The sequence below is a fragment of the Neolamprologus multifasciatus genome, chromosome 6, assembly GCF_963576455.1.
Source record: "Neolamprologus multifasciatus chromosome 6, fNeoMul1.2, whole genome shotgun sequence".
Classification (NCBI taxonomy): domain Eukaryota; kingdom Metazoa; phylum Chordata; class Actinopteri; order Cichliformes; family Cichlidae; genus Neolamprologus; species Neolamprologus multifasciatus.
Genome location: NC_140444.1, coordinates 4,689,292 through 4,715,806, shown reverse-complemented (window position 1 = coordinate 4,715,806; position 26,515 = coordinate 4,689,292). Strand labels below are relative to the sequence as shown.

General features: G+C 41.1%; 3 protein-coding genes and 1 long non-coding RNA gene across 7 annotated transcripts in view; 2 read left to right on the top strand and 2 right to left on the bottom strand.

Moving 5' to 3' along the window:
* Positions 1 to 5: 5 nt before the first annotated feature.
* Positions 6 to 14,884, bottom strand: rasal3 (RAS protein activator like 3). Of its 2 annotated transcripts, XM_085162744.1 has the most exons (19): positions 13,956 to 14,884; positions 11,748 to 11,890; positions 11,572 to 11,650; positions 10,223 to 10,287; positions 10,031 to 10,116; positions 8,867 to 8,996; positions 8,678 to 8,776; positions 7,921 to 8,595; positions 7,655 to 7,799; positions 7,426 to 7,570; positions 7,101 to 7,337; positions 6,713 to 6,914; positions 5,129 to 5,220; positions 4,939 to 5,055; positions 4,549 to 4,714; positions 2,709 to 2,840; positions 2,429 to 2,619; positions 1,679 to 1,763; positions 6 to 356 (listed from the first exon to the last, which is right to left on the bottom strand). In XM_085162744.1, exons 1-19 carry the CDS (start codon positions 14,563 to 14,565, stop codon positions 249 to 251), a joined length of 3,507 nt encoding a protein of 1,168 aa, XP_085018870.1. In that variant the 5' UTR covers positions 14,566 to 14,884; the 3' UTR covers positions 6 to 248. The 2 variants fall into 2 exon arrangements, with proteins under 2 accessions (XP_085018870.1, XP_085018871.1); XM_085162745.1 differs by lacking the exons at positions 11,572 to 11,650; positions 11,748 to 11,890; positions 13,956 to 14,884 and adding an exon at positions 11,063 to 11,540.
* On the top strand, positions 2,837 to 26,400 carry LOC146516204 (uncharacterized). Its single transcript, XM_085162784.1, has 3 exons — positions 2,837 to 3,852; positions 21,211 to 21,320; positions 21,458 to 26,400. The coding sequence occupies exons 1-3, from the start codon at positions 3,706 to 3,708 to the stop codon at positions 22,209 to 22,211; spliced, it is 1,011 nt and encodes a 336-aa protein (XP_085018910.1). The 5' UTR covers positions 2,837 to 3,705; the 3' UTR covers positions 22,212 to 26,400.
* LOC146516196 (uncharacterized) overlaps positions 17,932 to 26,515 on the bottom strand; it is a 390,625-nt gene continuing 382,041 nt past the window's right edge. Inside the window, exon 2 of the long non-coding RNA XR_014874555.1 lies at positions 17,932 to 18,465. This is a non-coding gene — a long non-coding RNA (uncharacterized LOC146516196). The remainder of the gene's footprint in view (positions 18,466 to 26,515) is intronic.
* LOC146516203 (SEC14-like protein 1) overlaps positions 26,213 to 26,515 on the top strand; it is a 41,781-nt gene continuing 41,478 nt past the window's right edge. For 2 of the 3 annotated variants that reach the window (XM_085162768.1, XM_085162765.1), the window contains exon 1: positions 26,213 to 26,515. The gene's annotated coding sequence lies outside the window, so the exon portion shown is untranslated. The other variant, XM_085162767.1, reaches the window with a different exon arrangement.

Below are 26,515 nucleotides of genomic sequence, written 5' to 3'. Positions count from 1 at the left end.
AAAAAAAAAAAAACGGTTTACAAGCAGAGATACAGTGAAAGAGGAAATGCGAACAAATCCTACAGCCTTCATGTTCACCTTAACTGGAGTTCATTATGGGTATCTTTATAAAATATACTTATATCTAACCAGGAATTCATGATTGTGGCATCAGGCTGTGTGTGTGTGTGTGTGTGTGTGTGTGTGTGTGTGTGTGTGTGTGTGTGTAAAAACTGTGAAGCCCAAAGCGTAACCCTTTTTCTCGGGGTTCAGGTGGTGTTGAGTGGTTTGTCAGAATGCTGTGTGTTGTTTTGGCTGCTCTTGTACGCCTCGCTGAGCTGTTGAAGGTCCCTTAGCAGACCTGCAAACTGCTCCTCCTGTGTGAGCACATTAAAAACAGCTGTTAATATGCTGAAATCATCCACTGTCGCTAAACTTTAAATCCAGTACCTTAAAGGGAACATATTTGGTTAAGAAATACAAATTAGCTTGTTTAAAGGGCATCAAATACACTTAAACCACTCTCAGATCATTTCTTATCAAACTTAATCAGTATAGTTGCATTTAACTGCTTTTAAATATTCAGTTTTTATGGGTCTACAGCATATGAAACTGTAATCTTTTAGCCTACTGATAACAATAGAGGCAGTGTTTGAAATATGCAGAGGATGTTTATCTATCAGCAGTGATCCGGGCTTTTTCCTGCATAAGGTTTTGGCATTCCCCTAAAGTGAAGTCACCAGCATTCTGCTAAATATTTTGAGGGTTTAATTTAATCAGGCATAAAATACACTGTTGTTTATGAAATGATCACAAATCTCAGAGAATTCAGTGACTGCTGATGATTAAGGTAACACAGGTAGCTTCTACGATTTGAGGCAGACTGTGTTTGCCTGCATAGTAAACATAACCTGCACCCTCTGTTATTAAATAGCAGATTCCATTACAGTTTTTAAGAGACTAATGAATATATTTCTGCCTTTTAGTTTGCTGCGTTTTAATTTAAGGACCTCTAGGGCTGGACTGAGATGCTCTGAGCCAGTTCTGGCTGTCTTCACTCCTCCAGTGAATGGGCTTGCAAAGAGAGGTGACCATCTCTACTAGTAGCATGACTCAAAGTGTAATTTATAAATATCATGCAGTTATATTGCTCATAAATTAAATTAAATTGCATATAGAGCATAAAAAAGTAGGTATTCCTAGGCTAAATTCCAAAGCCTGCGCTAGCTGCACATGTTAGAATAGTCTAACTAGGTCAGAACAGAGCAGAAAATAAAATTATTAAATTTATAATTATATAAAAAAGTACTAAATGTTACTACTTAATCATTTAAGTGAACTGTTTTATGTTAGTGTTCTCTCTATGGACACAAATTCTTCTACCAGAAAGTTTTTGATTTCTGAAAATTTTAAAAATCAGTGATTTGGTTCTATTTTTCTATCTCAACTTAAAATGCGAAAATCTTTTGCATCCCACTGGACGCAGTGGAAGTATAAGGACTTCCTTCGTGATGACTGACAAAATACCGGATACTCTCTAGATCAAATCAGGGCAGGTGACCTGCAGTACCATTATAGCCCACCAGGGAGCACCAGCGGACACTGCTCTGTGGGGTTCAGGAGAATAAAAATGTGGATCTTGAAGTGAACTATTTACAAGCACTGTTCTTTGACAGTGGACTTTCTTCATCTCACTTACCAGCACATTCACTCTCTCGGCTGCTGCAATGGCAACACTCAGCTTCCTCTCATCTTCCTCCCTTTCCTCTTCAATCACACCCAGCCTGCAAAACACACAGATAAGAAGACGTGCTGTTAAGAGAGAAACACTGAGGTTGCAGATTGAACAGGATAAAGCACAAACAAAATGCATGCTTTAAAAACAGAATATATGAGGTGTGGTCAAAACGTTCTGAGAACTGGTTGATAAAAAACTCAAATCTAAAAACTCTTTCCTGATTTTAGCTGTTTTCAGAGTAAGAGTCCACAGTTTACGAGCTCAGATAGAGTGTGCTTTTAAATGTGTGTGCTCAACACTGATTGGTTCGTTGTGGGATCAAATTTTAGGTAGCTATAGAATTTAGGTGCAGTACTTTAGGGAAGACAGGATGATGCCTTGGTGCCAGTGCTCTGGAGCAGTTGTAGCGGTGCATGAGCATGATTTACAGGTGTGCAGCTTTTTGTGTAGTGTGAGAAAGAGGATTCAGAGGTCAGAAGATTTTGACACATGGAGGGAGATCCCACTGCACGAGTGCAAGCTGATCGAACATGACTGTCACTGAGAGATCTAAAATAGTAGGTGCTCTCAACACTGTCCAGAGATGCACGACCTTCTGGTTTTAAGTATGAGATCCTCCAAATTTAAACTGGATAAAGATTTTTTCAATTTCTTTAGTCACACCTTGTGTTTACTTTCAAATGGAACACACACATTAATGCACAGACTAACCTGAAGGTGGCGCTGGCAAGCTGCTCCTCACGCATAGCCAGCACATTCCTGAGCTCGTTGACCTCTTCCTGCAGTATTGCATTCTGGTCCTGACTTTGGATGATGAAGTCCTCCAGGCGCTTAGCCATGTCCAGCTCGCGCTCCGTCACCTGCTCTATGCCCAGGCGAAGCTCCGACAGCTCCTGAGCATGCTGTCATTACACGTAGACATCATATAAACCGTAGCACTGAAAGCAAACACTTTACACTGTCACTATAATATGTAGGAGGCTTGACATACCTTATCCAGTAAGCTGAATTGCTCATTCTCAGTCTTGATCTCGCTCGGTTGCCGGCTGTGGCTGCCTGGTGGGTTGGGGTCCCCGGGTTTAATCCAGGGAACCGGTGCAGGTGCACGCTTGACAGAGACGCTCTGGGAAAACATGAGCAGAAACTCCCCGCGTTATTCCTCTCAGTGAAACTTGAAAAAAATATGTGTGCACTTACAGAAGCGTGACTCAGTGGTGCTACTTAAGACCCCTGATCTGTGTTTATGTATGCTGTTGTGATATTCCTAGACATAAAAATGTTTTTTTATCCACTACTCATAAAACTTGGACCTGGCCGATAAGTGTGGCAAGGATAAGTGTTTGTCCACTTCCAATCAATGCAATGTAATGTTCTGCAATAATGTACGGCTCTCAGGAATTCCATTAATCTGAATATTTAGAGTGTTTCTGCATAAAATATTTAAATATTACAAATCTAGAAACAATCTGATCCAGATTTAACTTGAACAAAAGAAAGGAAGTAACAACAGATAAAAAAAAAACAGCCTGACTGTGATAACAACTGTACTTTGTTGTTGATTAGAAACAAATTTATCTGTATTTTGCTGTTACACTGACATATGCAGTGTTGGGGAGTAACGGAATACATGTACCGCCGTTACGTATTTAAAATACAAAATATGAGTAACTGTATTCCGTTACAGTTACCGTTTAAAAAGGTGGTATTTAGAATACAGTTACTTTGTTGAAATAAATGGATTACACGGCGGTACTTCCCTATTTCATATTGTGGCGGGTCAGGACTGTTTGGGTTTTGTTTGACAGCTACGTTCTGTTCAAGCGGCAGCGTTACGGTTGCCATGGTTACATGGCTACGCTCTCTCTCTCTGCGTGTTTCCTGGGTGAGAGAGCGCAGTTGTTGTTGTGCTAAGCTAATAGGCAGAATGCTACAGGTATAGCTCTAAAGAATGTAGCATCATAGGCAGTGTAGTCCGTGCTGCAGGGAGAATGGACTGCCATACACGTTATGTGTCTGTGAGCGAGGGAGGGAGAAAAGGAAAAGTACGAGCTGTCATCGAGCAAAAACGGGAGCTGGAAGCATGTAAATATAATAATAACCACTGCAGCCAAGAAGAGAGCCTGACGAGCCCAGTTGTAAGTAAGCTATTAGACTCGACTGTACACCGTGTTCGTGTTTTCCTCCGAAACAATAAGCAGCCTTTCAACGCCTCTCTCTGTCTCTCGCAAGCAAAGTTGACCCAGACAACAAAGTAAAGCTATTTTTCGGCTACGAGCCCGACACAGAACCCACCGTATTAGCCTTTACTACAGTTCGGAGCCGCGGACCTTCAGTAACAGTAATAAATCACAGCAATAGTACATTCATGTAGTTGTAAACAGCATGATAATATATTAAGTAATCCAAAGTATTCAGAATACGTTACTCTCATTGAGTAACGTAACGGAATACGTTACAGAATACATTTTGGGGCATGTATTCTGTATTCTGTAATGGAATACATTTTAAAAGTAACCTTCCCAACACTGGTAATTATGTTTTGTAATGTCTTTAAACACTTAATGTTGTAATTATATTACAACATTTCTTTCGCAGACAAAAGATACAGTAGAGATAAGATAAACAAAAACAGATTCATAGTATTTCTGTATAAAATCTAGTCATGCTTGGTCATTAAAAATGGCCAAGGCTGTTTATTGTTTAAAGGCTTTAGAGTATGAACTATAGCCTCCTGTATGAAAAGCTGAAGTCCTTTTTGCATAAACACGAGAACATGAGCTGCGCAGCTCAGTCGCTATTACAGGCAGTTCACAGTTCCTGTTTATACTCACAGTATTTGGCGGTGAGATAAGTGGTTGGTTGGGATCCGCCTCCTGTTCGTGGTCAGATGTCGGCAGAGCCTCGGAGCTCGTTTGCCTCTTCATCTCACGTTTTACTTGTGCCGGACGTCTGTGTGGGGCACTCTGAGTTCTGGCGATCGGTTTCCTCTTTTGACTCCTGACATCCACGGTGAATAAACGGATCAGTGTTAATTATTTAAATGCCAATGAACACATTGTACCATGTTTAAAATGCACAGACAAAGGATGCTAAATGGAATAAAAATCTAATCTATCTGACACAAACTGAATTTGTAATTGAATAGCTTGAGAGAGTCCTTCCTCCACACTGACATTGGGAGGAGCTGCGTCTGACCTCCACTGTGCCCCTTTGAAACTGACCTGTTGTCCCGTGTGCTTTTGGATTCCTGAGGAATATGCTGGAGAGACGACTGGAGAGGGCTGTATTTGCTCAAGTCCTTAGGAGGAATATACACTGGCTTGATGTGTCCTGTTTGGCTGCAGGAATAGCACTGTTTTAGTAACACGCAGCAGAACTAATATGATGGACAAATCACACAAATCAACATACCTGTTAATATCTATCCGAGGTGCTTCAGGGCCTAGTGACTCTGTTATTTGGTTCAGAATTGAAGGCAGAGGGTGCAGCTTGTCAACTGTTTCCTGAGGGAGAAACAAGTAGCATGTTAACCTTCACTTATACACAAAGCATGAAATAAGTATATTTATATAGTGAATGGATACATAATTGCTTCTGGTAAACTTGAGAGAAAAACTACATCTATGACCAAACAACACAGTGATACACACCACACACACCACATTTTTTCTACAAGGCCTTTTAATCTCTTAACCTGCCAGTGACCTATTTAGTGTTAAAATTAGGATTCTGTTTACAAATCTTTATATGGGATAAACGGGTAGCTGTGAATCTCTTAAATAATAATAATAATAATGGATTGCATTTATATAGCGCTTTTCAAGGCACCCAAAGCGCTTTACAATTCCACTATTCATTCACTCTCACATTCACACACTGGTGGAGGCAGCTACAGTTGTAGCTACAGCTGTCCAAATCTGTGTAACTAGATAACAAAAATCAAACCCTATCTTTAATCAGAACTCTGATCACAAGAATAAGATTATTTCCTTCTGTATCTGTAGTTCACTATCAATAGTTTTACTTACGTCACCTGACAGATTAAAAAGTGTGTGTGTGTGTGTGTGTGGGGGGGGTCAGAAAAATAAAAATAATATCCATCTATCTATGTCATTCTTGTGACTTTATCTGCAGTACCCCCATAGTCCACTTGGGGGCCACAGCAAAAGCGTTTGGAAACAGTCCTGTAAAGCCTCCATCTTGTCAACACAATCTTAAAGGTTAGAATTAGTGCGTGAGTACACCATGTATAACTGACAGTTGGAACTGAAGTTATCTATATGTGGCTGTCAGTCAGTCCAGCTTGTACAGAATGCTGCAGCTCGCCTTTTGACTCGTGTGAAGAAACACCAACATATTACTCCGGTGCTTGCGTCCCTTCATTGGCTTCCAGTGCGTTTTAGAATTAAATTCAAAATCTTACTTTTGACTTATAAAGTGCTAAATAGCCAGGCACCGGACTATTTGTCTGACCTTTTGCACCTTTATACGCCCTCTAGAGCCCTTTGATCAAGCGATCACCTGCTCCTTACCTTACATAAGTCTAGGATGGTTCATAGAGGAGATCAGGCATTTGCGGTTGTGGCACCAAAAATGTGGGATGATCTACCTCTCCACATTAGAAAGGCCCCAACTGTTACTTTTTTTAAATCGCATCTTAAAACATATTTTTTTACTCTGGCTTTTGAAACTGTTTGAGAGTTACCAATTCTTTTATCCTAATTTTCTTTTAATTTTCTTACCTGTTGTTGTTGTTAATGTCATTGTTTAATTGTTATTTTGTACAGCACTTTGGTCAACTCCCTGTTGTTATTAAATGTGCTTTATAAATAAATGAAATGAAATCTTCATATAAACTCTATAATTATAAGTATCCCCCTGATAGCTGCTTATAAATTGTCTTCCACTGTGGTTAAGCTAGCTAGTGGAGCCATGCAATGCAAGAGTCACACAATTTAAAACTAACTACCAAACTGGACTAGTTTGCCTGCCTACCTGGTCCTTCTGGTAGATGATGTCCACCAGCAGTCCATGGAGCACAGCCAAACGCAGAGGCAAATCCACGTAGCCGTCAAAGGACGTCATTGCAATCTCAGTGTCTCCACTCGACACCGTTTGTAGGAAGCCTCTCATTCCATCCCAGTGCTGCTCCAGGAATTCATTCATGAAGAGCATGTACTCCTCCTTTTCCCCGAACCTAAGTAAGAACAACAAATTTAATTTACTTTAGGTATTTATTTCAGGCCCTTTATTGTTATTGTACATGTGCAACAAAAAATATCTTTATCCATATTCCCAGATTATATCTTTCAGTATGCCAAAACAAACAAAAGCAAACAATTTGCCCAGGAACAAATGCACAAACGTGACATAAACTACTGACAAGGTGAAGTTGGCCAGATTCTGGATGACTTTGGCTGTCAACGTAAGGGTACGCAGGATGTTTGGCTCCGGGTACGGTTGCGTCAGACCAAAAAGGGAAGGACTGAGGATAGCAGGACACAAGAAACGAAGGAAGAGGGAAGCAGAGATGAGCCGATGGCCAATCTCCGGTTTGCCCTGGTCTTCACACACCTCCACCCAGCTGGAGAAGATCCTGTTTAACTCTTCAGGAAAAGGCCTAGTGGAAAGAAGCATGTCAAGTATGAGATCTCTGAATGTGAGAGATGCCCAAATCATTTATTGTATGTTAAGCTGATTTCTCTCACCCATGGAGCTCAATGATCTTCTGCACCACCTCCTCACAGGTTTCCCTCAAGTGCTTCTGGTTGCTTGACAGTTCAGCCGCAGGACATTTACGAGGGTCAACTTCGCAGTTCTCAGTCGATGCATATAGACGGTTGATAAATTCTCCTGCATTGAAAAGAAAGCATAGAGTTCAGGAAAACCCAGTACGATTGAATGCAAGCAGCCACCTTTACGACTGATCTGCCCAACCTAGTGTGTCGATGAGGTACTTCTGACCAACCAGCTTCATATATTCATCTATAGCTTTAGTGGCCAGTGTGTTCTCTCTGAAGATCATTGCTTCTTTTTCTCCAAGACGCTCCACCTCATCGTTGCCCAAATCAATGAGGAATTCCTAAGGAATAAAAACTTACGTCTGAATATGCTTCTGGTTGTATTTTTGATACATATTGTGAAAAAATAAAGTCTGATTCATAAATTGCATTAAAAAAATTTAATTTATGCTCATTCTTTACCTTGGCCTTGCCGATGCTCTGGAGTACGTGGACCAGAGCTCCCGCCAGCTCTTCCTTCTCCTTCACATTCAGAAGTGGCTCCAAGTTTCTGCACATTTCTACATAATCCACAGTCACATACTCGGCAAATTCTTTGTATTTCTCCATCGGCAGAACTTGCAAGTTCTGGAAACGGGCCTTGATGCGGAGTGAAGCCTGCGGCCCCAAAGCTTCTTTGTTCCCTGCTGAGCCTGACGCCTTATATGGAGTGATGGGGTACCACTTCTCCTGATAGGTCCTCCCTCGAATGTCAGCTAGAGGTATGGTCACGCTTCCCAGAGGGTGTAGACTGGAGTCGTCTCGGGAATGCCGCTTTTTCTTGGGCTCTTCTTCCCGGAAGAGGTGCAGGCTGATTTGGGAGATACATGGCAGGTTGTCGAGCTCAAAGAATTCTCCCCAGAACAGTTGGCACCCTCCAGTCGCACCTCCACTGGCCCCCAGGCCTCCCGAAGACCCAGCGGAGCCATCTGCTGCCAGGCTGGAACGGTTTGGGAGCTTCCCAACAGCTCTGCTGGTCGTGCGGGCGAACAAGGTGCCATCCAGGTGTACCTCACAGTAATAACGCTTTTTGGGTGGCAGATCCTTGGCTTCATTAACCCACAGACTCAGCGAGTTCTCTGTGCGCTCGATGTTGTCCTGTGAATACAATGAATGTTATTAGTAGCACAACACAATTTGAATATTGCGTGACCGGTGGGACCGGCAGCTGAAAGCTCACCTTGTTGGGCTGGGCAGCTCGTCTCAGATCTTCAATCCAGCGGTCACGTTCAGCAGCCGAGGAGCAGCCGAAGCAGTGGGTGTTCTCAGAGTTTATCACCTATAGCACATTGAAACTAACAGTTAGCGGTCGTGGAATACTTTACGGTACTCGTTAATGAATCTATGGGAGTGCCCCTTTAAAGTCTACCTCAAAGCAGTACTTCTCCCCCAGAATGGAGCTGTGGACCGGTCTGATGACGGTGCTGGTGTCTGCACTCAGATCTAGCGTCCCCACCGGACTGACTGGAATTGACACAGACTCTCGGGATTCATAGAGCCTTAAAATTAAACACAGTGGAAGAATTCAGTCAAAAAAAGGAGATGGAGATTTGTCAAAGGTACTCACAATGTACACTTTCACTACCTGCAGGTTGTTTTACCATCGAGACTGTTGGAGCTTGGATAGTCCAGGCCAATATTTTACTCAGTTACATCATGCCATATTTAAGTATTTGTCATGATCTTTAAGTTTCTATTATAATCTTGATCATTTTATGTTATAATGTAATAGGCTGTGCTCCATAAATTAATCCTGCTTTGTTAGTTTGTTGTTGTTGTAAAGTGTTGATAAATGTCGTAAAGGGGGTGTGTATTTGGCCAGCATGCGGAGGGGTGTGGGTAAAAGGTTAGGTAAGCAAGCAGGACGTGGAGCAACAGTTTTCTGACTGTCGCCGTTTTAATGTTTTTTTTGTTGTAACATAGAGGGAATGTAAACGGAGCTCCCACCAGAGGCATTTGTTTTGTACCTTTCGATTTATATGGAAAATAAATGTTTTGCCCCTTTTTTCCTTTGCCTCATTTTTGCTACCGGAAGGCATCCAAGCTACTTAACAACAGCACGAGTCAGAAACTTTACGTCCTGCAGAAACGGCAAAGAAGGACTGAAGGTTGCCGTTACAGAGACATTACATTAACACTGTGGTTGTTTTTAAAAAGAACATCTTGCAAAGTCTTATTTTCCCAAAATTTTTAGCCAACATGTTTGAATTATTCTTTAGTGAGGTTTTATGTGTGTGTCTCAACCAGGTCAACCAGGTCATGCTGAACTCTTTTAAGTTTCCAAAACTTAAAGACGTCCAGTTGCTTTCTTTGCAAGCTTCTTGGACCTTTAGTGAGGTTTACTATGAAACTGATCGGTTAGTCTATTGTTGAAGAAGTGATTAAGAACATGATAGATGGATTATAAGCAGGGTTTTTTGAAGATAAGAGTTTGGCCTTAAATTATGAAAGACAATGAGAGAAGTTACTTTAGACCAAAGGTGGATATGGAGTGCAGTATATCTGCTTTGAAAAACACAGCAGTGCACTTTACCTGCGTCCTTTGTTAAGTCCCTGTTGGTTTAGCTGGGTGTTGCTATTCCTCTTGGCTTTGTTCTCAAGACGTCGCTTGATCAGTCCCTACGGGTGAAGAATGCAAACACAGTGCATTTGGGCAATTATGTGTTGTGTCAACAGGAAAAGGAAAACTAGCGCAAAGATTGTCTCTGGTGCATACTGCACTCACCCTCACACCGCCATCTTGAGCCTTTGGTCGAGGACCAAGCTGGCCCCCATGGTCGGGGCTGCATTCTAGGGATTGGGATGAAAATGGAATTCTCTGTCAGTTTTTCATTAGTGTTGGCAAGACAAGTTAGCTTAACTAAATTAAATTATAGGCAGTACTGATTATTTCCATTTAGAGTTTGTGGTCAGTACTTCTACATATTTATTCCTTTCTGTGAGTCAGTTGTTTCCAGGCATCAAATCAAATGGTTGGCAGCCTAACTTTGGAGCAGATATTGTGCGCTGGTGAAGCAGGAATAGCACGAATATTAATACAATTAAAATTGGCTAAGTTCCATTACAGTAAGTGACTTCCAGGTCATATGAGAGCACCTGGGGTTAAATAACCTGTGATTATTTTGCTGATATGAAAACAAACCATTTTATGACTAATTTTCAAGCAAAATTCAGTTTTTTCACTCATCTAACACAAACAACTTCTACTGAAGACTCTCAAAAACATCAAGCAAAAGGTTTTAATATTTCCAGATGGGTTCAGATGAGCCGGTTCAGGATGTGGTTTATAGCTGTAATCTGATAGCTAGACCTAACTCAGTAAAGTTAACTAATTGCACATATGTCACTAAATAACACATAGTTTACTCCAGCTTTACAGAGAACAAACGTAAATGTTCCCATTTTGATTTTTCCTGTTTTGTGTGAACATTTTAACCTTTTAGTCAGAAAATTGATATCTCTAACTGGAGATCACGATATCCTCTTTTGCTTATCTAAAGTCAGCGATATTGATGTGTTTCATTACAAGATTACACAGGTGTCCGATTTTCTTTTCGCTGCTTACCCAAATTCCCACCACAAACAATCCAGCGTTTAAATCCTATCATTTAGTCCAGAGGTGTGTGCAAAAGTCCTGTTACTTCAGCTTCTGTGTCTTTATCATTTCCTTTCTGTCGTCTTCAAAAGAGCCGATTGAGTCACCCGGCCAGTCGCTGCAGGATCGAACACCTCCACAGTGCAGTGTCTGAACCTCTTCTAAGCAAAATATCTAAACTGCATGGATGGAAGCTACCGACTATATCATAGCGCTCTGTCTTTCTGCGAGTTTTCATTGGACTGCTAAAACCCTGTCTTGATGCTATCTCCCCCAGAGGGAAAAAAAAACACAGAGGAAGCGATCTTAACGACATTGCCACGAACAAACATTTAGCTATTTCCTCTGTGTCTTCTGCGGAAATAGTGCAATAGTCATGGCTGATGTCAGTAGCAGTTAAGCTGGGGGTGTTTGATGATTTCTCTTCATTGCATTTTAATCTGCACATCATTTTGTTTGCTTTACGTGTGTATACGGACCTGTGTCAATGTCTACAAGGTTCTGCATGCTGAGGTTGGACAAGCAGCTGCTGACACGGTTTCGAGTCCACATTGTTGGCTAAGACGGACACACAAAAACGGGCATTTTCACACTCCGTGGTTATGACGACATGATTTGAAATCAGTGTAAATAACATGCTGTTAGCTGTGGGTACCTCTTCCTCTGGGGAAATGAGAATCTGCCCATCTTCCAGGCAACAGTTGCTGATGTCCCATAAGGGGACCTCCTGAGGCGGGACCCATTGCAGTCTTGAGAGTTCGCAGGGTCCGGCTGGTGTCGGCACAACCTCATTCAAACCTGCAATTCAAGTAAACATCGCACAGACAAACACATTCTGATACTGATCAATCATGTAAGGTCAGCGTACACATGTAATCACATGCTGAATATGTGCTGATTTCTCTCACTTTGAAGAACTGACAGTAAATTGTTTACGATGTACAGATACTGCTTAACTGGAGGCGTATGCTGCCGGGCTGGTTTGTTTTTGATTTTTGGTAATGACACTTATCTCACACAGCGATTGGCCACTCCCATTTGAGGTGTTGCCTTGGCCACTGACGCTATTGCTCTCTCTTTTTTATTACACGCCATGAAGGCCTGCGCACATCCTGTGGGCTGTCGTTAGGTTTTTTGTGTCTTTTTTTTTTTTTTCACTTGATGTCAACATCCATTGTGCTTTTATGTCGTCTTAATGTTTACATTATCTTACTATCAAGTATACGCTGTTCTTGAAACGCCAGCAGAAGATAAAGATAATATTGCATTACTAAAACATGCATAAAAGCCCAGGAGAGCAGAAGGTGGCAGGAAACTAATGCTTGTTTTTTAAAGCAATTATATTTTCTTCTTGTTCTTTTTAATAATAAAATATGATATCTTTTCCATGCAGCCATGCCTCATTTGGCTCACCTGCATGATCTGTCTGTGTGTGTTGCAGATGTTTCTCTCACTTCCTGTCAGCTGAGATGAAAGACGTCTAGAGAACTTCAGTATAGGTACAACTATTTGAATCTGTCCTGAGGTGGATTGAGGTTTCTGATGACATTAGACAAATGTTCAGACATCATTTGTATTAGCTGTCTGAGGACACTCCTTTTTAGTTTCTGCACAAGTACAGGAATGCTTGCAAATCTGACTAGAGTTCATATTTTGTATCTTAACAGCAGGAAGGCTTCTGGTTGGATTTGCCTACCATTTTCACATAAGGGGCACAGACACTTCTGTGTCACAACAACACATTATGTTGCTGTACATTTTTTAGCCATGTACCTCTTAGTATGCATTTGTTTCTCAGCGCTGGGGAAGTTGGTTAGTGAATCTAGTTAAGTGTGGGTGCTGGTTTACAGTTCTTCAGTTGCTTTGAATTTCTGGGTCATTTCTCTGCTGTTTTGGCGGTTTTGGTCTCGCAATGATTCATGTCTGAAATGAGATAATGACGATTGTCTGGGTTCTGCTTTTTAGAAGGAGAGAAATCTGTTATCTACAAGGAGAGAGCCCTTAAACATAGACTTGAAGGACACAGGGCTTAGATTTTAAGCTTGTCCAATGACTCCATACTTCCTCACAAATTTACTACTACTACCACTGCTACTGCTGCTGCTACTAATGTTTTAATCTCGGCCTATAATACTTACTGTTTGTTTAGAAAATATTCCAACAGTTACAGACTTTCCTTTTGTCTTTGTACTGATAATTTTTTACTGTTTATTTGAGGATGTAAATGTTGCATCTACAAATCTTCTAAAAGAGCTTTCTTGAGGTTAGGGGACTTTAAATAGCCATCAATAGACATCAGATTTGTCACAATATCCGAGTTCACACTATCATTTACTTTACTGGGTAATGGCTCAAATATCTTTACAACATTTTGTTTAAATTGTTTGCTGATGTTTAAGATATTTTTGGAAGTGTCAAAGTCATTCAGTGGTGTTTGGCTGGATTTAACTCTTTCATCACTTTCATAACCTGTAACTTTTCTGAGATCCACTCTTTTACTTAAATTATTTATATTTATAACGTATTTTCACATAATGTAAGCCTATTTAAATTCTCAGTTTCTCTCTTTAATTATTTCTACGTCTGTTTAATACTGAGCCAGATGCTAAAATAGTCTTAATAGTAACATTGCAGATGAAATTTCCAGATGCACTTTTGACAGAGGTCACCCAAACCACTCATACTGCTGAGTGTTATTAAATGGTCCTAACTACTTAACAGGAAATCACAAATTGTGTGATCGCAAATAGGAAATAGGAAACATTTTCTGATATTTTACATAATATTTGGATTGACCTTGGAGTAATGACCTTAATGCGCAGGGCTTTGTGTGTACGCTGCACTTTTGTTGTAGTAGTCTTACCTGCAAGGGATGGCGTGCTGTTGCGGGGCTGTAGCTTTGGCTTCTTGAGCTTCTGGGACACACTCCGAAGATATTTTTTAAAAAGTGCCCCTCCGCCCCCTTTCTGTGAGGGGTCACTGGAGGCAGCCCCCGAGGCTTCTGTGCCAGCAGAAGTGGCTGCAGCAGAGGATGAAGCTGCGTGAGCCGAATTGGCAGTGGAGAGGGCTGCAAACAGAGAGCCAGGAGGCTCGGACAGGGCCCTCCTGAAGGGGTTCTTTCTTGTTCCTCCGGAGGCTTTTTCAGGCTTGGCTGCATCGCTGCTTTTCCCATTGGATGAATTCTTTTCTCCGGGGTCCTCGCTCAAGGCCTTGCGCCAGTTTTGCATCTTGCTCCACTTGTTGCTAGAGGCCTTCTGAATTTTTTCCATGGCAGATGTGGAGGATGCCGGCGTTCCTTCTCCTTCTTCTTTCTGCTCATTGAGGGTTCCCTTGGAGCCAGTATGCCACTTGTATGTGTTGAGAGGATCGCTGGTCTCAGATGTTTGTGGAGGCTCATTTTCCTTCTCAGGTGATCCCTGCTCCTTTGATGCTGGCTGAGCTGCAGGCTCTGGATCCTTCTCCTCAGTGCCCATTTCACACTTTTAGGGTGTAACTACAAGTCTCTCTGTTTTCAAGGTTGCATCAAAAACCTTCACAAGAGAATTCACCTGTCTCCCTCCTAATTTACCGCCGCTTTGGAGATTGCTGCGTGTGCGAAAGGAAGACAACGTAGTCTGTATCTCCTCTAACTGTCTGTTTCTCATTTCCTGTCTTGCAAAAACGTTGATCAACAACACGCGACTTAGCTGCTCTGCCTGTGGTTGCTGTGCTGCAGCACTACTCCCATCTCTCTGGGCTGTTTGCTTCCTCATGAAATGACACAGAGAAGTTCAGTGTTTTCATTTAATACTTCCTGTCGTCTGTTCTTCCTGTTCTGTCAAAAAAAATAAAACAAATCTGCATTCAATTTGTGTGAAACTCAAAGAAATATCCACAGATGTTATAATAAAATGTGTGTTTTAGGTTGTCCACCTCGACCTCAAAGGAAGCCTACTTGTCAGATTCAGTCAGTCACATTATGAGCAAGGGAAATGTGGTTTTGCATGTTGCAAAGTAGTAGAAATCCATCGTGACACAATATTAGGCAAGATGTGTAATATGAAGATATTTAATGAATGGATGAATCTAATAAATCACCAGTCTCTATACAGTTAATAAGATTCATTTTCTTGGTAACTTGAATGAAATAAACCACCAAGGACAACATCTTTCTTGTCAAATATACATGAAAAATATTGTATGGAAGACTCTGGACCCAGTCTTACTTTTTTAGTAAGACCACTAAACTGATATCTGTGAGAAATAAACATCATGTGGTATCAGCTACCTGAGAGTTTACAAGCTGTTGACAGTTAAGAGTCAGTTTCCTGTCAAAGCTACAGGAAACTGACTATGAAAACCACTTCCTGCTCTCATGCTGCTCTTTTCTCGTACACACCTGCAGGGTATTTCTGTGTGCCAGTTGGGTGAACTGCCAGCAATATGGTCAGATGTTGTCTTTCTAATGGTGTAGTAAAGTAATAATGGTGGAGTAGTGGTGAAGTAATGGTGGAGTACAGCAGGACCTTTAGATTTTTCACTGGGAACATTCCTCTAGTTCACTTCTCTAGTTCTTTAAGCTATAAAATACCCGGGAAGTGGTTTTTATAGGAATCACATTCACACAGTAACATTAATACAGCATCAACATGCTTATATCTGTGTTTCTATAAAGAGCTGAGTGTGTGAAAACACTGAAAGTTACATTTTTGTCTTGTTTCGTCCAGGCCCTCTAGTGGCCGGGGGCATTTGGTATTGAAAATATGCTTCGACTGTATGCGGTCAAATTTGAAACGTAATCAATGAAAACTGACTGCCTCCACATAAAAAAAATAATTAAAATTAAATGTAAAAATGAAAAGAAAAACTGTAACTGAAGTTTGAGAGTGTTTATAATGTGTGTGCTGTCTTTTAGAACTATAATCAACATTTAACCTGACACTAGTTTAAAAGTAAAAGGGGTCCATTTAATTTTACACAACAGGATGTTTTATAATGTTATTTTGGAGCATTTTGTGGTAAATAAACTAAAACCATTTACGTGTGAATGCCCTTTATTTTAGTTAAAAGGCTAAAAGCTGAATATTTACATTATGTTATAAGCAGTGTTGGGGAGTAACGGAATACATGTACCGCCGTTACGTATTTAAAATACAAAATATGAGTAACTGTATTCCGTTACAGTTACCGTTTAAAAAGGTGGTATTTAGAATACAGTTACTTTGTTGAAATAAATGGATTACACGGCGGTACTTCCCTGTTTCATATTATGGCGGGTCAGGACTGTTTGGGTTTTGTTTGACAGCTACTTCCTGTTGTTCCAGGTGGCAGCGTTACAGTTGCCATGGTTACACGGTGACGCTCTCTCTCTGTGTGTTTCCTGGGTGAGAGAGGCCTTTTTGTTGCTGTTGTGCTAAGCTAATAGGCAGAATGCTACAGGTATAGCGCTAAAGAATGTAGCATCATAGGCAGTGTAGTCCGTGCTGCAGGGAGAATGGACTGCCATACACGTTATGTGTCTGTGAGCGAGGGAGGGAGAAAAAGGAAAAGTACGAGCTGTCATCGAGCAAAAACGGGAGCTGGAAGCATGTAAATATAATAATAACCACTGCAGCCAAGAAGAGTGCCTGACGAGCCCAGTTGTAAGTAAGCTATTAAGACTCGACTGTACACCGTGTTCGTGTTGCTCTGTACACATTAACACTGTTCTTGGCCATAAAAACCCTGAAAACCACGAATATTGATCACAACAGGATTTGAAGTTAAACAATAACAGTAAAATGAATCTTTGCTGGTGCTGAAGTATTCTTAAAGCACAACAAAAGAAGTATTTCACAAAGCAGCATGTCTGTACAACTCCTCAAAATGTTGACAGAAATGATGAATGCTGCAGGAAGTGCTTGTTCTGTTTACAATTCGAGCCAAAAACAGCTATAACATTTGAAAATAATAAAGATAAACAGGTAAATGTGTAAATACTGTATACTTAAGTATACGAAAAGTTATTAATATTTAAGATGAATCTACTGTCACAAAACCGGAAAGTATTTCGATTCATTTGTGGAGGTCACAGTGTTTGTCTTCATCTGGTGGTCGATTGATTTACTGCAGAACAGTTTACCTTAACAAGAAAAATGTGGTACAGACAGCAGCGGTTTTTGATGTGGACGACATTGGCCAGCGCTGCGTCGTGGTGGGTGCAGCATCATGGGCATCGGCAAAAAAAAAGTTGCTCACACCCATGCTGCCCGACATCATGCCAGCGCATTTTGGGGATTTCATGGGCACCGATCGGAGCGGGGCGGCCGGGGGTTCTCTGGCTGGCTGGACAGGTGTTGTGCCAAAAAGTGATTGTCTGCCAAAAACTGACTGCTTGTATTTAAACTGCTATAAATAACTTGTTGGTCTATAATATGTGAAACATATGTCAAATGTATCCCTCATGAATAGGGATGGGTACCGGTATCCGGTGCCATGATGGCACCGGTTCTGACATAAACGGTAGTAACCAGACCGAAAAGCAGCGCACATTTCGGTGCTTTATTTCGGTGCTTTTTTTCCTGAGCTGTGATACACTTTCTTCTTCCTTACATTTGTATTGGCGGTTGGCAAACAACTGAAAGGTGCATTACCGCCACCAACTGGTATGGAATGATACACTTTAGATTCTAGCCAATCATTTTAAGTTTCCGAGAATAGTAGGCGGGTCCAGGTACATACGTTCTTTTAGAGCAGAGCTACAAATTAAAAATGTCCAAGGCGAAGCGGTCAAAAGTCTGGCTGTACTTCACAGCAAAAGATGCAAACTCAGCAGCTGCAACAAGTGGTTTAAGGTGATACTGTGATACTGTCAAAGAAGGTAACACCTCAAATCTGATGAAACACCTGGCGACGCATAGTGTTTTTTTTTTAAAGCCGAGAAATGCGCCGTATTTGATAGCTTGCTGCGAGACCTCACACCGAGCACATCTACTGCTTGTGGGTTGCCTGTTATCGGACCCGGAATTAGCAACATCCCCCAAAAACCCGAAGAGGAGAGTCCTGGCCCCTAGCCCTGCCAGTGTAGCAGAAATGATGAGGATGATGATGCAGCAGCAGCCGTTCTTCTCTGCGTGAGTAGCTTAATGTTGTTCGTGTGTAATTTACGTTGAGTAGGCTAACCACGTTATTACATTAATGCATGTAAGGTGAACTAGCAAACACCATCATAGCTACATGCAGCTGTCTTCTTGTTTGATGGCAGATACTCCCTTCACCCTGGACAAAAAGGCTAAAATGACCAAAGAAAAAGTGGAAAACAGTTAAACATGAGAGGTTTTTGGACAAAGTTTGTGTTTTTTTCCATTGTTTAAGCACTGCTTCCAGCCAAGAATGATACCATATATGCCCCATAGCTGCAGAAAAGGCTAACATTGTTATCTTTTTACAAAAAAACAGCTGAACATGAGAGGTTTTTGGACCACTTTTGTGTTCTCCATTCTTTAAGCACCGGTTTGAGCACCGTTTAAGCACCGGCACCGTTTCAAAAGTACCGGTTTGGCACCGGTATCGGATAAAACCTAAACGATACCCATCCCTACTCATGAATGATATCACGTCATCATCAAATCAAATCAATTTATTTATATAGCACTTTTCACAGGATAAAAATCACAAAGTGCTTCATAGTAATATAAAACAGAAATACATAAAATACATTAATAATCAAACATACTGCACAAATCTAATTAAAAGCCAATCTAAATAAATGAGTCTTAAGCTGCTTTTTAAAAGAATAAATACAATCAAGGCAACACAATGATGGAGGGAGAGCATTCCACAACCTGGGGTTGTCATGGTCCTGAGTCTGAGGACTCGGTGTTTTGTGTTTCTTTATATTATTCTTTGTTCTCGTTTATTCTGTTTTGTCTTTTGTTTAGGTTTGCTATGTGTTAGTGTTTTTGTTTCATGCCTGCCTGTGTTCCCTCTGTCTGTCCATGGTGTTATTGTGTCTGCTCTTGAGTCTGCCTGTCAAGTTCAGTGTCCTGTCTGGTTCTGTGTCTGTTAGTTTCCTGTTTTATTCTGAAAGTTCATGTCTCATGTCAGTGTGTTCAGTTTTACCCCTCCCCTGTCTCGTTAGCCTAATTTCTCCCAGCTGTGTCTCCCTCCTGTGGCCCATTCCCTGATTACTCCCCGTGTATTTTAGCCCTGTGTTTTCCTGTGCTCTCTGTCGCGTCGTCTGTTTAACTCCATGTCAGTCTGCATTACTCTGTGTTACCTGGTATTCATTCTGCGTCTCTCTGCCATCTTTCTTTGTGCATTTTGCTCCTCCTCCCGTGAGTGTTTGGTTTAGTTTATTTCTTTAGTTTTCCCAGTTTAGGTTTGTTTACTCCCTGCTCTGCTCTTCCTGTTTTTGTCACCTTATCACGTCTGTAAATAAACACTCACTCGCACCCCAGCCAGTACCTGCATTTTGGATCCTTTTTTTTTTCAATACACCACACGACTGCTCCCCAGCCGTGACAGGGGGCCACCGCTCTAAAAGATCTATCACCTCTGGTCTTAAAACGAGTTCGTGGGACTACCAACAGCCTTTGATTCGATGATCTCAGACTGCGAGAGGGAGCGTGGGGTTCTAAAAGATCAGAAATGTAGGCAGGGGCAATTCAAAGCTTTAAAAGTCAGTGCCAAGATTTTAAAATGAATTCTAAAATGTACTGGAAGCCAGTGTAATGAGCGTAACACTGGTGTAATGTGCTCTCTTTTTCATGTCTTAGTTAAAAGCCTTGCAGCAGCATTCTGGACTAACTGGAGACGGTCAAGATTCCTTTTGCTCAAACAAAGGAAAAGACTGTTACAATAATCTAAGCGAGATGAAGTAAAAGCATGAATAACCATTTCTAACTCAGATTTAGACAGAAAAGTTTGCAGTTTGGAGATGTTTCTTAGCTGAAAAAGGCAGTTCCTAATCAACTGGCGAGAGTGTTGTTCTAGGGACATGGCAGAATCAAAGATCACACCAAGGTACCTGAGGCTCAGGTGAACAGATGAGCCAAGAGAGCCAAGATGTTGTTGGATTAGAGATATCTGGTTGTCGGGGGCAATAATTAATGTTTCTGACTTCTCAGAGTTCAACTGTAAGTAGTTGTCACCAAGCCACTGTTCAATGGGAGCTAAACATTTAATTAAAGAGGACAGTTTATGGACTTCCATCGGCTTAAAAGACCAATAGAGCTGAATATCATCAGCATAGAAGTGATAAGACACCTCAGGGAACTGCCTGATTATAAGTCCTATAGGTAAAAAGAAAAAGAATAGGACCCAGAACTGAACCCTGCGGTACCCCACATGTCAGATCCTTAGAATGTGACATAAACCGATTCGCAAAAACACTAAAAGATCTGTTGGAGAGGTACGACCGAAACCACTCCAGAGCCAGACCGGACACACCGACTATGTCCCGGAGCCTGTTAATCAGGATGGTATGGTCAATGGTGTCAAAGGCAGATGTCAAGTCCAACAAAACCATGACTGAGGATGCTCCGGAGTCAGCTGACATCATAATGTCACTAGAGACTTTAAGTAATGCGGTTTCTGTTGAGTGACTAGACGGACTCATCGAATGTCAGCTTTGTGATGTCAGCTTTATTATCTAGAACCCGAGAATTCAAACTGTAGACAGACTTTTGTCGTGAAGAAGTTTCAGCGGTTAATCAATACTTGGAAATAATTTGAAAAACGTGCAGTTTGCAATTGCGCTAAACGGTAAAGACATGACAGAATTTAGTGAAGTGAACAGAAGGAAATCTGTGGAAATCATTTCGTTGCTCCAACCGGATAAGGACAACAACAAAACAAAAAAAACCCCCAAAAAACAAAGGAAACAAAACAAAGTTGAGCATTTAGCATTTTTGGATAAATTACTTTTATTCCTGATCAAATAAGCTTCAGTACATTGCTATATAAAATGTCAAATTGTTAATATACTATATATTGTTAGTGTGACATATCACACATATATTTTTGTCTCATCAGTTGTTTGTTTTCATTAGTGAACTGTAGTGCAAAGCATTTAACAGTGACGATTTTAAAATCCCATTGCAGAACATTTTGTTATTGTGTCAAAGATTTCTAAAAATCTGACTGCCTTTTCTTTGTAGATGTTGGAGGAAATGGGAGAATTGGATTGCAGGCATTTGAAATTGCTTCTTCTGACCCTGGAAAATCTTGGAAAAATCATCACCCCCTATGTGAAAGATGTTTCAGAGGAGTAAGTCACAAATTTAAAGCCATCAAACTTACAAGCAGCAAAAATTACCACTACATACACACATATACTCTGATTAAATGTTTGTTTTACTCAAGTATTTATTGTTTTGTTTTTTTTGTTTTTTTTTAATCTTTTAGTCAGTGGGCATCCTTAGCCGATGGTGACCCTGGATCAAAAGTTGTCATTCTGTTGTCCAACATGTGCCATGCAATTATAGAAGAAATTAGCGCCTTGGTCCTGGAGGTTGTAGAACCTCAGGTTCTTGCCAAGGGGCACAATCATGCATGTGGAGATAAGGTAAGTTTGCAGGATGGGTGCAGCTGCTGCAGAGTACCAGAAAATAATATTCAAGCCAGCTTCAGAAACACCCTTCATCACTGTTTTGGTGAAGCCCTGTCCATGGCACAAGGTAAGTCCCACAACTCAGATATATTAGTGAAGCTGTTTTCAGCAGAAATTACTAAAAAAGTCAACACGTCGCTGGCTCGTATCACAGGGCCAGCTCCTACCCCAAAAACTCATGACTCAGTGACAGGTATGAGCATTATACAAATGGTGTATAATGTGACTGAGATTTTTGAATGCATCTTGAATATCAGCAGAAAAATCACAGACAAGACATCTGACAGCATGACATGCTCAGACTCTAACTGTAAGCAGACTTGCTGTCTAGATGTGGAGGAGGAGGAAGATGCAGAAATCCCACAAATAAGTGACTGTTCCTTAGAGAATTCATTGTGCACGGATAATCTGAGTCCTCCTCCAACTCCAGAGCTCCCTAAGTATTCAGAAACATTTGTCCCTTCAGCATTGATTTTAGCCTACCAGGAGAATTCTTCACCAAATCTGGATGCTGTTAATTTCATAATTATTTTGTTTGTTGTTAATTAAAAAAGTAAATAATAACCTAACAGTTATAGCAGTATTGTGCAAAAGTCTTGAACTACCCCATTTTCTTTTATATAGAAACATAAACACACATACATAGTTACAATGCTATTATGATACATTGTGAGACACCATTGTGATCTGACATTCCATCCTAAATATTTGCGTATAACTTATAAATGTTGGCACTCACAGTGGCCTAGGCATTGTTTAGTTAAAGTTTCATCTAGATTGGGTCACTTGTCTTGGAGGAAATAGGGAACATACAAACATATAAGGCTAAATATGTTTTGAGACTACAGACAGATTTTTTTGGGTCAAGAATTGCTTTAAAAAGCTTTTTTAATAGTAAAAGACGACATGGTTTAGTCAAACAGTTTTGTAATGATTCTAACTAAACACTAGATGGAGACAAACACAAACTGAACTATATGCCAGACACTGGTTTTATTAAAGTAAATGAGATTTAATATCATGAAGGTTCACATTTATTTGTTAACTAAAACACGGTTTAATTAGCGTCCAAACAATTTTAAAGTTTTGCAATGAGTTTTGAAAAAGAAGACAGCAAGATGGCAACCTTTAATCATTTACAGAATTGGACATTTTTCAACATTTTTTCTTAATTTGAAAATAAAAATCAACCCATTATGAACAATATTTATGCCAATAAGATAAAATGTACTTTATGTAACTGCCACTGAAGGATGTCAGAGAGGAATACCTCAGGATCTTCCAAACTCCAGGGACGCATGCCAACGCTCTGATGAAGATGATGGTATGACAGAGTTCAGACAGCAGTTCTGATAATAAGAATGTCTAATACAGCTCTTCCTGCAGACAATGTTCCCTCTGACTTTTCATGTGTCTGAGCAAACACACAAACTCCCTGAGCGGTCGATGGGCCTGAGTCAGGGCTCATGCATTGTTCTTGGGTTTAATGAGTATTATAATTTCTATCTGACTATGTGGATTGTTTATTGTTGTTTGTTGGTGTGATCTGCTGCTGGTCCCTTGTTTCCTTGTCTCTGTGTTTGGGTGTGTGTGTTGTGGTGTGTGTGTTTTGCTGCCATACCAGGCCTGGAGAGTCTTCAGCCTTTGAGCCAGCCACACCTGGTGTAATCAGCCACCTGTTGCGGATCGTCAAGGAAACACTACTCAAGAGAGGATCGGAGAGGCAGCCAGCGCGGGATTGTTAAACTAGGAACATAGTCAGTGCTCTTGCTCTAGTTACTGTGGTCACTGAACTTCTCCTGTTGGAATGGTTAAAGTGTTTTTGTCGGCCGGTGGATGGGACAGTACTCACTGTGGACTCTCTCGTTTCCAGGTGGATTGTGGAAACGTGTGGTGGGAGCAGCACACTGTTGTACAAAGGCACCGAGGAGGACTAAACACTTACCACGGATCACGGCACGGGGATTAGGAACGAGCGCTCACAGAACACAGACGCTGTGGATTGTTGGCACTGTTTTAAAGCTTCTTTTCATTGTAAATAAACGCACCATCTCCATTCAGAAAGTCCTGCATTTGGGTCCTACTTTCCCTGCACTGTGACAGGACCACTGTGAGCAACATCACACGTGTGCACTGTGGTCACGCCAGCATCGCATCCATCCAAGTTACATAGTTTATCAAAAGAATCAAATTACAGCATTTACATTTCTGTTAGAATGTTTTAATTAAGTTCTTCAGCCCACTGACAATGAAAATTACAAAGGTCTTCTTCATGACCTGTAGTATGTTAATGCTGTTATTGGAAGTATAAATATTTAATTTTAGCTAAGGCAAAACATGAACTGCCAACCAACCCAACTATAAACTCCAATTTTGAAAACACACTTAACATTTTTAATGTAAAGCTCTGACTTGTATTATGAGTATGAGCCAGTGTGTGAATCTCCTGCTGTGGTCTGGGGGAGAGTCCTGTAACTCTTTATATACTCTATTTTTCAGACAAAGACATGATTATTTGCATTTCTACTACTCATAAACTAGTGACAGTATTATACTCCCAGAGTACTGCTGTCTTCCCAATGTGCCTCAAGGCCACCATCATCGTTCCTGTGCCAAAGAAGTCCTCTGTGTCCTGCCTCGGTGACTACCGTCCCGTTGCACTCACACCCATCATGACGAAGTGCTTCGAGAGGCTTGTCATGAGGCTCATTAAGACCCTGCTGCCACTCCACTGACTATCGCCCCAACCGGTCAACAGAGGATGCCATTACCACCAACCTACATTTTTCTCTGTATCTATGAAGCGCCTTGAGGCGACTTTTGTTGTGATTTGGCGCTATATAAATAAAATTGAATTGAATTGAATTGAACCTACATCTGGCCTCACCCACCTGAACACTTGCACTTCATGTAGTTCTGTGTGGACTGTCTATTATAAGTAGCACCATTGTCTTGGAGGAACGCTGTCTTGTTTCACTGTGTACTGTACCACTGTACATGGCTGAAATGACTACATAGCCACTTGATTTGACTTGACTTAATTTTATCTTCATTAACGTGTTAAACAACTAATTGAGTTCTTCTTCTTCCACCTGCTCCCTTTAGAGGTGACCTCAATCTCACCCCATCCCTTGCATCCTCCTCTGTCACATCAACCTTCTGCATGTCCTCCTTCATAGCATCCATGAATCTTCTCTGTCTTCCTTTGTTTTATTTCTTAGCAGTTCCATATTTAACACATGTCCAAATGATCTGAAATGTACCTCTCGTACTTTTTTTTTCAAACCGCTCAACCTGAGCTGTCCCTCAGATGTATTCATTTCTATTCACCTGAGCCAACTCAGGTGAATAGAAATGACTTTGGTGCTGGGCTGGTGAAAAGTGACTTTTTGGAAAATAACTGTAATGTATTCACAACATTATTTTGCAGCGTCGCTGAGACAGTGCCTGATCTTACGTCTTTGTGTTAGTATTACACAATGCTGTTAGCACTACACACGTAAAGCAGCTGTAAGAGACCACCACCAAACAACTTTTCTTTGTAGGGTAAACTTCTCAGGATGAGGCCAGAAAGTGTAGACAACTATCCATCCATCCATCCGCTTCCGCTTATCCTTGTCAGGGTCGCGGGGGGCGCTGGAGCCTATCCCAGCTGTCATAGGGCGAGAGGCAGGGTACACCCTGGACAGGTCGCCAGTCTGTCGCAGGGGGTGTAGACAACTAAGTAAAAGTAATTAAACTCAAAAACTCTAAAATTTAAGCTAGATAAGCCACTTAAAATATGTATGGACACTGTTTGCACTCACAAATTAACATGATCTAACTCATAACAGAAACACCAGTAATCTGGACAGATAAGGTGGTAGCCCTCTTTTTGGCACATAAGTTCCTCCTTTTTGTCCTCTCTTTCTTTACATCCTCCTAATAATCATTCATACTTATATATACATTGACCTCTATGGCAGAGTGAGAGCCACATAGGCAGTTAGAGTAAACCAGGCCCTTTACCTGTCACCTGCATGTTTTCTATGTCAGTGAATGATCAAATATTCAAATTTCTTGTGCCCCTCTACCCCCCACACAAACACTTTTAAAAATTCTTTAATCACCCCGATCTACGTAAACTTTAAATTAAGAATCAAGTCAGAATAATAATAAAAACGTCCTCATGTCAACTGAATTATCATTTTTTTGCAGAGAACATGAACTACATTGCACAGCCCATAAGGGGCATTTACAGCTTATGCAACCAGCGCAGCGTCATCTGTCAGATTAACACAGCTCGTTTCACCTGCTGTACCGTAAAACTCCCAATATTTAGAGCTAAAATGTAAAACGTAAAAGCAGAGAAGCATTTATTTTTTATTTAATGTTTTCAGAATTGCAATGATAATGCTGACTGTCCTCTGCTGTGTGTCCTTCACTTGAACAGAAGAGGTCGGGCACGCTGCGGGTTTTATGAAAGAGGTGGAAAAAAACTGAGCTTAGAAAACGGGGAGGAGCGACGGTACCACAGGCATGACAGCGAGGGAGGGAGACCGTCTCCTGTGTCCAAACACCATCTACTTATAGGCGTGATCTAACAGCGAGCTATAAGGGATATTCAGTTTGTTGATCTTGGGATGCTCGTCGCTGTGAGGCTCTGACGAGGACTCGCCAAAGGGTTTGATAAATATTCCGGCTTAATGGCCAGCTAGCATAACAAAGCTAACTGCTGTTAGCCGCTGGAGCCGGAGAAGTGTAGAGCCGAAGAGGGAAATGGCATGAGTTCCGTCGGATAGCCCTCACAGAAGCAACGACCACTGACAAGACTCAACCTGTTAACAACATTTCTTTACCTTTCTAAATCACAG

Bases quoted from the DNA above. Each gene is read 5' to 3' on its own strand.
- LOC146516204 (XM_085162784.1), top strand. From the start codon at position 3,706: ATGGACTGCCATACACGTTATGTGTCTGTGAGCGAGGGAGGGAGAAAA. The intron at 3,853-21,210 runs GTAAGTAAGCTA...TTTTCTTTGTAG, and splicing joins AGAGCCTGACGAGCCCAGTT to ATGTTGGAGGAAATGGGAGA. The intron at 21,321-21,457 runs GTAAGTCACAAA...TTAATCTTTTAG, and splicing joins GTGAAAGATGTTTCAGAGGA to TCAGTGGGCATCCTTAGCCG.
- rasal3 (XM_085162744.1), bottom strand. From the start codon at position 14,565: ATGGGCACTGAGGAGAAGGATCCAGAGCCTGCAGCTCAGCCAGCATCA. The intron at 6,915-7,100 runs GTCAGTAGTTTA...GTTCTTACTTAG, and splicing joins AATCTGGCCAACTTCACCTT to GTTCGGGGAAAAGGAGGAGT. The intron at 5,221-6,712 runs GTAGGCAGGCAA...TTTCTCCCTCAG, and splicing joins TCATCTACCAGAAGGACCAG to GAAACAGTTGACAAGCTGCA.